Source organism: Haplochromis burtoni, unplaced genomic scaffold (genome assembly GCF_018398535.1).
Source record: "Haplochromis burtoni strain Fernald_Lab_line unplaced genomic scaffold, NCSU_Asbu1 Contig_24, whole genome shotgun sequence".
In the NCBI taxonomy this organism is placed as follows: Eukaryota; Metazoa; Chordata; class Actinopteri; order Cichliformes; family Cichlidae; genus Haplochromis; species Haplochromis burtoni.
In genome coordinates, this window is record NW_024582385.1 from 2,393,322 (window position 1) to 2,403,259 (window position 9,938).

General features: G+C 41.9%; 1 protein-coding gene across 4 annotated transcripts in view; it reads right to left on the minus strand.

The window, feature by feature from the left end:
• The window catches only part of auts2a (activator of transcription and developmental regulator AUTS2 a), a 345,887-nt gene extending 336,850 nt beyond the window's left edge, over positions 1-9,037 (minus strand). For 2 of the 4 annotated variants that reach the window (XM_042218837.1, XM_014335014.2), the window contains exons 1-2: positions 8,823-9,037; positions 6,069-6,802 (exon numbers count right to left, since the gene is read on the minus strand). In XM_042218837.1, coding sequence (XP_042074771.1) covers positions 6,069-6,356 — 288 coding nt within the window. In that variant the 5' untranslated portion in view covers positions 6,357-6,802; positions 8,823-9,037. The remainder of the gene's footprint in view (positions 1-6,068; positions 6,803-8,822) is intronic. The other 2 variants (XM_014335012.2, XM_014335010.2) reach the window with 1 other exon arrangement.
• Between the last annotated feature and the right edge of the window lie 901 nt (positions 9,038-9,938).

Here is a 9,938-nt window from a genome sequence, read left to right on the forward strand (position 1 = left end):
ACACACACACACACACACACACACACACACACACACACACACACACACACACACACACACACACACACACACACACACACACACACACCCCAACACAAGGTTTATACCTTGTGTTGGGGGGGGTTTCTGTCTTGTTTTTTATGGACATGAAGTCTGCCAATAAAGATTGAATTGAATTGAAATGTAATGCAAACATAAAGACATCACAGAGCAGTAATTATGGGGAAAGAACAGAGCAACGGTTTAACTAAGGCAACGTTTTTAAATCGGTTCTGGTCAGCGGGGGCACGCCGAGGTTACGGACCCCTTTCAACTGAAATGGGTGCAAGACAGCAAAGGTTTGTGGAGGACAAGGCACTCAATAATTTAGTCATTTCTTCAAATGCTATAATAAGTTGCTGCTCAGGCTTCTCTCAATAGAAATCGGCCTCTGAACCAAATCCTTCAGACAGCTTCTGCTACGTACTTTGATCTCAGTGCAACGAGGAAGCGCTTCTCTGTCCTTGTAGCAGGTTGTGTTTGTGCTGTATGAGACCGAAAAAACACACATTACAAGGAAACAACCGTTGCAAATGGTCAGTGTCACACTGGATACTGTAGCATGCTTTGGAAGTGCCTTAGCTCTACATTATTACACTAACAGTCATAATAACTGAATAGCTGCTTCGTATCACTGCATTAGATCTGCTATCCATGAACTACGATTGCACGCAGAGGGCAGAAAGCACATAGTGTTTCTACACTCGATAAAGCAATATCACCATGCCTTCGGGCTAACGCTTGACTACAAACAGCCTTCTGCTCATAAAGAACTGCTAATAGTAAATGTGTAGCCTTGTTTTGTGTTCACATTTTCAATTCATTTTTTTTTTGCACAAACCATTTACGAGATTGTGACCACGATGTTTTCTACATCCCTTAAACCAGCAGGTTTGCACAGTAATGAACATGTACGAGTACTGCACAAGTATTCCTTACATCCTACATGTGCACAAACTACTGTTGCAGCAGTGCATGTGCAATAATATCAGTGTAAATGATGTAAAAGTGTCATTCCCATGAATTTACACTGCTTGATGCACACGACAATAAGGAACGCACACCCACGTGTAACAGCCTGTGCGTTCCTTGCTTTCCTTGCATATTTTGCAGTCTTGCAAAATATGCAGGAAAACTTTCCATGAAAGGTGGAAACAACAAACTTTCACTGTCCATCCAGACTACGAAGGAAGAGATATTTGCAGCTGGTGACGCGTGACCCAAATGTTCACAAATGGCTCCACCGAGAACGGCGAGCTGTACTCCATAAGACAGGAAGAGCTGACGGTGGATGGAAATTACTGATGTGGTTCAATGGTAAAACTACAGGGCTTTGAGCAGCTGGTTAAAAAGCTTAATGCAAGATACACCCCATGCAAAAAATACATTTCATTTTAATGTTTTTATGTAACAACTCCTGAACAGTTACAAGGTTCAGGAACTTTACTTACTGTTAAACTACAGTGTTGAGCAGTCTCGTTATACTTTTACTGACAATTTTCAGGAAAAATACCAAAGTTACATTTGGGCTTAGACTTGACGCATGCTGTGTCTCTGCTATTGCATTATAGTGCTGCTAGCACCTCGTGCTAATAGATTCACACATTGAATTATGTCGTCTGTCATCAGTGACAGTAACTCACTGGATCGTTTCCTTATATCATCAGAAATATGATCACAAGTTTTATAGAAATATGATGATATTATTTTGAGGTCATATCGCCCATCCTCCATTCCTGTTACATTACGAGCTGATGCAGGTGAAGGCTGGGAGGTTTTTTCAAGCAGCAGCTACTTCCTTTAACAACAGTACCAACGAACACGAACTGAAGAGCACCGACAAACAACAAAGGAACTGTGACAACCACATACTGTACAACAGCTACCAAAAGCTACTTGGTAGCTGAAGGTCTCAGGAGCCTCATCAATGAAGCCTTAGCTCCTAAAGCTAGGCTATCAGCATGCACACTGAAAGCAGGCCTGGGAGCAGTGTGTGTCTCCAGCACCGCGGTGACAGATGGAGCGCACTGGCGTCTACCTCCAGGGCTCTGACCTCATCAGAATTTAACTTTACCCAGACTGTGATATACGTGTGCTCGAAATATTATGTGATCCAAACAAAGCGAACTGGGGTCACTTTTGTGAAATTAATAAAAAACAATAATAAAAAATAAAGGGGGATAAAGTAACACAGAGACGGAGAAATCAGAGATTCTCACTAAGATTGAAATGTTGCCTAATTATTCATATGAAAATGAAAACCACGTCTACTGCCATGAAAATCCTTCCTAAGTAGTCTTATCCATATGCGAGAAGCTGTAAGGAGTCTCACCAGCAGCATTTATCACATCAAAGCATTCCTCAGGAAATGGCAATCATTCGAAACGAAACACGCTGCACAGTTTCTCCTGGAAGACTTACAAACCCGAGTCCATCAAAACCTCCTTCATTCCTCTCAGTCACAATTTAAAGTCAGCATCTGTGTGTGTGTGTGTGTGTGTGTGTGAGTGTCAGTGTGTGTGTGTGTGAGTGTCAGTGTCAGTGTGTGTGTGTGTGAGTGTGTGTGCGCGTGCGTGATGGGGAATCAAGACGCAGAAAATAGAGTGAAATCTTGTTTCAGAACATCTCAACATCTGAATCACTAAACTTCAGCTCCAGTCAGCCTGAGGTGTTCAATTAATCAATCAGTTCATTAATATATTCGCTACATTCATTCTTTAACCTGAGATTAGCATTTTTTGAATTAAAAAAAAACAAAAAAACATTTTAGAGATCTAAAAATTACCTGATGAGTTGGGGACAAATTAGCAGACCGATGAAACACACGTGCAAACATTTTGAACTGAACACACTCGGACAAAGGGTGAAAGAAATGTTATTACATCCAGTCAGTGCCGAGGAGAAAGATAAACCTCTCCCACTTCACAGCATCTGAATTATTACATCTCAGGCTCATTTCAACAAAGCTCTGCACTTAATGCTCTCCAAGAAGTGGAAGTATTATAGTATCATAGCACACTTCAATAGTGCCATCTATTCTGTCTGCTAGATGATGCTGAATTAAGCAAGTGTGTGTGTGTGTGTGTGTGTGTGTGTGTGACAGAGAGAGAGAGAATTGGCACACAAACCAAGTATAATTAGTTTTTCCTGCTACTTTTACTTGAAGAGCATATTTATTACTGAGTAAACCACTCGGACAAGATTTTTCTAGATCGCTGTGACTCAATATTAATTTAATGACACTTAAATATTTTCATTCATTATTCTGTTTAAAATTCAGTAACAGACTGATAAATGAACAAACTACGCAAACGGCTCTCGTAAGGCAGCAGGACGAGGCTGCGGATAATAAATCTGTTATAATCAAACGTTAAAGTACAACGAAACCTTCAGTAAACTGCAGGTTGGCAGAAAACACTGAGGGAAAAGGGGAATTTTTATTATTAGCTATTTAGTTTGACTAATTAAGAACCAAATTTAAATTTGAAAATGTGACAACTTGAAGACTTGAAGATAAAAATCCTCAATTATACAAGTTTGTTTTGAAAATCTGAGATATCTATGAGCATCGAAAATTAACTCAATTTTTTTTTTATTGTATAACTTAACAGCATTAAAGCAGCACTGATAACATCCAGCAAGTAATTACATGATGTGATGATTTTAAAGCGTTCTGGTCTACTCCGGTAGTTATTTCGGGCTTTTATTTTAAAAATCAGCCACAGATTATATAAACAGATTAACTTCCTGTTAATGAAATTATGCTTTTATTTTATTTTTTTATTTTTGCTGAAAAAAATAAAAAGATTTTTAAGATCTTGTTCAAATTATTAAAGATGTTTAAGGAGCAGTTACAGATCAAACGCGTGTAACAGATGTGTAACAGATGTGTAACAGATGTGTAACATGCGTGTGATTTTTCTGTGCATTAAAAATCATTTGCAGACGAATCTATTTTAAATGCAGCAACTCACACAGACAAATTTACAACATTTATTTTTTCAAACCATGCTCAGTTTTTTTTTTTTTCCTGTTTAATCAGATTTCTTAGTTCTGAACAAACACATCTGACCAATCAGATTACTGCGTTTGGCAACAAGTGTGCTGCAGTTCAAAATGCACTCTGGTACTGAACATACAAACAGTAAAATAATCCTATTCTACCTCAGACACACAGCTAGACGCTGCTCTGGCTCAGCCGTCCCTGAAATGATTTCTGTGCCTCCAACTCTGCTAATAGAGCTCAAACTGCCCCCCCTGGACTAAAGTGGTGGCGACACAACTTCAACTCCTGGTCAAACCATGAAATTCTCGCTCTTGAACATTCGATGAACCAATAATTTGAGTTTCTTCCATTTCTTATTTAAAAACATCAGGACCAGCTCACCATCTCCATTTTTTCCCACATAGTGCACAAAAATGCACCGTGTTTGTGTGTATATATGTAACACAACAAAATGTGTATGCTACAAATAAAACAGCACTCCACCATCAACCTGGTCCAAGAACGGCGTCTCAACGACAAAGGGTATGGGACGAGTTATCCACACAGGGACAATAAAGCTAACGTTTACATATAATGGCATTATTTGCTTTGCAACAATGGCACCAATTAAACCTATTAGTAGATTTTTGGTGTATTAGTAAACTCTCAGTTTGGGGGGTGTTCAGGGACCTGGGCCATGGCTACAGCAGCAGACAGTGTAGAGCTTACTACTGACAAAGACAAAAGTTTACTAAAACTGAACAATCAAGACACCCTTAATATGAAGCTGTAGTCCATTCATGCACTGAAGTCATTTGTTTTTTTTTGGGGGGGGGGGCACATGCTATTGTCCAATTCGCTCTGTGACTGCACCGAAGTTCTCTCAAGGTCTCCGTTTGCCTTCTGTTATGCACATACGCTGGGTTGTTGTAATTTTAACCAGACACTCAAACTGAACAGCAATTCTTTAGCAGACTGATCCAGAAAACATCAACGGAAAGAACAACTGAAAGAAGGTCAGGCAGAGCGAGGAGAAAGAAAGGACGCACAGAGAAGCACAAGAGCCCACGACTGTTCAATGGAGTCACTCTGAATAAAGAGGAATAAAAACATGCCCGTAAGCAACTCTTGAACTGCGAAAAGTGTGGCTCTGTCTAACAAAAGGATACAATGTGGACAAGTGCGACTCTTTATATCCTTGATATGGGCCAAACTAGTGAACGAGAGATTAGCACCGCACTGGATACCTTAGTGTCAAACTTATACCATCGAACCTTGGGAGGACAGATAATGAAGTTAATAATGTAGATCAGTAAAGCTGCATGTAGAATAACCACCCGTTAATGTAGCAACCCTATCTGCTCAAATGTCTTTGGGTCGAATATGTAGACACGTCTGTACTTCCTGTTGCCGTTTGTTTCCTCATGACTCTTCTTCCTGTCAATCGCTGTCCTTATTCTACAGTCACGACATTGTGCAATATCCATAGGCAAAAACAGATGCCACTTAAAAATAGACTCCACGATAGCTAAAAACTGACATGGACAAATAGCAACACCTAGGGCAGAATATTTCCACAACTGCTGAGGTTTGTCACACAATTGTGTAACTTGCCACTACAGAAGAATGTGGCAGTTAGGCTCTATATAAAATGCTTGCTCATGCAAGTCATAATGTAGAACTATATCACTGGAGGTCAGCCAAGGAAAATGGATAGCCAGCACATAATAAATTACCACCAGTGAATAAACTGTTGTAACATGGATCAAATTGCTCTCTCGTGCCAAAGCGCACAAAGGCACAACAGCTTCTACAACCATAGCTCAACATACTTCATCTGGTGTGAGGCTTTGCAAGAAAACTCATCCAGACAACATCAGCCTGCATCTGCTGAACACCAGCTCACACCACAGCCAAACACACAGGTAGGAGCTAAAAACAAAAGTACCTGACCGATCCATTCAGCAGAACACACCGTCTGGCAGCTCGAGTTTAATGTGTAAGTGCAAACAAGTCCCCTCCCACTCCGTGGTAAAGAACTCACCTCCAGGGCCTCGAGGGTCACGAACCCTGTGATGGAAAAGCCGTCAATGATGTCCTCTTCGGCAGAAGTAGACTCCTTCCGCTTTCTTCGTGGAGGTCGAGGTCGGGACGACGAGGGCTCCCTGTCACCCTCCCGCTCTGAGTCAGAGGAGAAGCGAAACACGGAGCCCTTCACGTGGTTGTTCTGTATCCCATTTGATCTCCTCTCCCGATCCCTCTCGGACCTCGACTTCCTCTTCTTCCGGAGACCACTAGATCGAGGGCCATCCATGTCCTTCATTGGAAGCATCCAAATAAACCCTCCTGTTAACCGGGAATCAAAGCCTTCGAGCGCCCAACGCGGCACTGCTAAACCTCCACTTGGGCAAAGACCCCCTTGAGGAGAATCTCCACAATATCCAAGAGAATGTTATCAGTGGGATAGATCCAAGGTAATCATAATATCCAACAGATGAAGCCTTTTATGGGAAACTCAAAAGCGCACTGACTCAGTGAACCCAGCTAGGCTTCACGAAAAGATCCCCAAAGGCAGTCCATCAAATCCTACAGCGGAGGTGTAAAATGATCTATTAAACACGTTATCGCCAAGCTGTCGATTTTGCCAGGGGAAGGACTTTTCAAGTTAAAGCAAATGTCTGCTCAGTAAACGTGCCCCGCCGTGATGAGATGAGCAGGTGCCGCCACATCTTTCTTCTCCAGGAACTGCTCTTACCCAAGGTCAGCAAACTCACGCTCCTGCAAAATAAAGATGGACAGAGAGAGAGAGAGTGCATGCATTTGCAACATGTTCACTCAGCAAGTTCAACAGTGCATTGGAGCTAATGAGCCATTTTCCGATAGGTGCTGCATGCTACAACAGAAGATTCTTGGCTTGGTGCATAGTGCAAGATGAATGTTTTATTAGTTGCATCTGCTGAGTATACTGTGCTTTTTACACTGCCAGGTCATTAAGCCCCGAGATGAGATGATTATGTGTTGTAAGTGCTCTTTTACTGGTGTCGCAAAAGCTTTTGCCAAGTTTTCTAACATAAACTGTGTTTTTAAATGATTGAGCTCCTTGTGTAAATTATATAATACCAGTGTTATTTTGCTACACGATGGCTTAAGTTTCCTGGGATTATTTCTGGCCTGGTGACAGCTACAAATGTAAACTCTGTGACAGCGCTTCCGCACTATGCAGCACTTTCTTCCTACTACAATAATTAAACTGACAAGGTGAACAATATACTCTATTTGTCTGCCCACTACATTAGTTTTAATGCAAATGATCAACATTTTGGCACACACTCACATGCATCAGAAATGACATTTCATTCACTTTCACTGTGCAACATCACTAATAATAAAGTTGCAGCATAAACAGACATAAAAGACAAATTAGACGAGTCAATACTTGGGAGCGCTTGAATAATATAGCTTTGACTTGTAGACATCCATAAATGAATTGCTGAAATTAACAGATTCCCCCTGACAACCTGTTTCAGTTCACCATTCATTTCTTTCAAAACATCACCTTGGCACACAGACATGACTACACTTCTCCCTTTCACAAATTAAAAGTAGGTCTAATTGAACAGAGACACGCGTTTGAGGTTTTACACACTCTAAACAGATGCCACGACCCTTTATTAAGGTTATCCTGTGTTTGGCTGCAGAGCTTAGCAGAGCCTGCCTTCACTGACACTGAAGGCATCTGGCTGCTTTATAATATTAGGATGCAACATTCAACAGCTTGCAGTGCTATTCTACATCATTCTCAGGAGCAGCCCAGCAGACGAGGCCTAAAGCCACAGAAAGTCACTCTGGCATCGTAGTCCAAAACACATACGGCTTCTCAGTGTGTCCAGAATAATAATTCCCATCCATTACATCACAGAAATGGTATTCGTATGTTGAAGAAAACTGCTTCAGACCGAACTAACTGCAGGCTTTTACTAAGCCTCCAGAATCCAGGTGGACGTTTCAAGCACAGAGGAATGAACCCTTTTCTGCATCACCACCCAAACCAAAAACCAATCTGTCACAGTCAACCACCATCTTCAACTTTACAGTGTCTCCTTGGACACGGGCTGTCATGTAGTGAGCTCATCTGGATTCTGCAGCATGTATGCTCTGCTCGACCCTGCAAAGTGACAAATGTTTTAAGCATGCACAGTCACAACCATTTTGGGGGGCTTGATCAAAGGCATACACAACAAAGGCACTAACAAGCCTGCATGCCAACAATTAAGTGTGCATCAACCATTTACAGCTATTCATTTCACAGTACATGTTCAGTCTTCTAACAACACCCCCAAGAAGGCAAATGCACCTTTACCGTGATAATGCCTCTAAGCCTTTTTTAAGTACCTGTGCCTTTAACCTGATGCCCCATGCCAATACTCATCTAATGGCACACAGACACTGTGCAAATAGCTCCCAAAATATCGCTTATTTAAACACACACACACACAAACTGTGTCCTAGCACTCGCCCTGGCTTTTCCAGTTCAGCAAAGACTCTTTCTCTTGTCTCAGCTCACAGTCCCTTTTTGTCTGCCTGTGCTGTCAGTAAAGATCTCAGGCTCTGTAATCCAGTCCAGCCCACAGCAGCAGCAGCGGACTGGCACTGCCTCCTGCTCCGGCTCTCCAAGCTTCATTTTCTACTATAAGACACACAACAAAAGCAAGCCTCTCTCTCTCTCTCTCTCTCTCTCTCTCTCTTCTTTTTTCCCTTTTGCTCCAAGACACGTCATGCAAAACCAAGAATTGCAAACCCTTGCGAGTGGGGAGGGACCGTCCGGACAAGTTGAAGGCCTTCAGTCACTAAAGAAAAAATAAAGATAAAGCACAAGAAGGTTTGGAGCTGGCAAAATAAATCCCGCGAAGGAAAACCATAGGGTATCTCCTCCTCCTCTCCCCAGATCCGAGCTTCAGGATCCCGGAGAAGGGAGACCGGGGCGCAGTGATACGGCGATGCCGCAGTGCCGCTTTACAGGCTGCACGCTTCCTCCTCGGCGCAAATAGTGCTGTCCGTGGACGTTTTTTCTGCGAGTAACGGTAAAGATACAGTACGGCTACTAACTTAGCTGCAAGTCAAATGTGCTGGAGCCACTTTGTACAGTCTTGTTATTTCCGAACTTAATTATGATTTGCAACCGGCGCATTTTTAATGTTTTTATCGTACATGCGTGACAAAATAATTGCGAATGGGAGTCAGGTGAACGGTTCAAGTAGGAAGTGGTGATGACTACTAGAAGAAAGTGTCCGGTCATTACTTCATGAACCTCGGCTTTATCATTAAATGGTAAAATATGCATTCATTAGTATAATTGCTTAAATACTAAATTGAACAGCAGCCTGTGATCGTTAACGCCCACCAAGCTAAAGACAAAGCCACACAATTGATTTTATGGAGAAGAGAAGCAGCAACTCAATTTCTTACTATTAGTTTAGCAACTGTATCTTTATTTTATCCAAATTTACTAATTTTAAATAATTCATTATTTATCCCCCTCCTTCAGGACAGATACGTTAGCTACAATGTTCTCATAAAGTATGAACTCTTGCTTCAAGGACACCTGTGGCCAACTAACTCCACCCAACCAGCACTGCAGGTGGTGTCTGACCTTACAGCAGCGGCAATGAATAATAAAAGACTAAATAAGCACAGCATATTTTCGACATTTAAAGACAATATTTACCCTGGAAAGCTGCTTCTCAGCACTGAGTTGTTAGTCACCCCAGCCTTTGCAATCAGACAATTACTTGCATGTGTGGGGCCACGAGATTATGTGTGTCCCGAGTCTCCAGCGCTCACGGCGTTGCCCCAATAAGCTGTCAAAGCTATACGTGCGCTTTAGTAAAGGTTCTGAAGCTTATTCATTATGTTG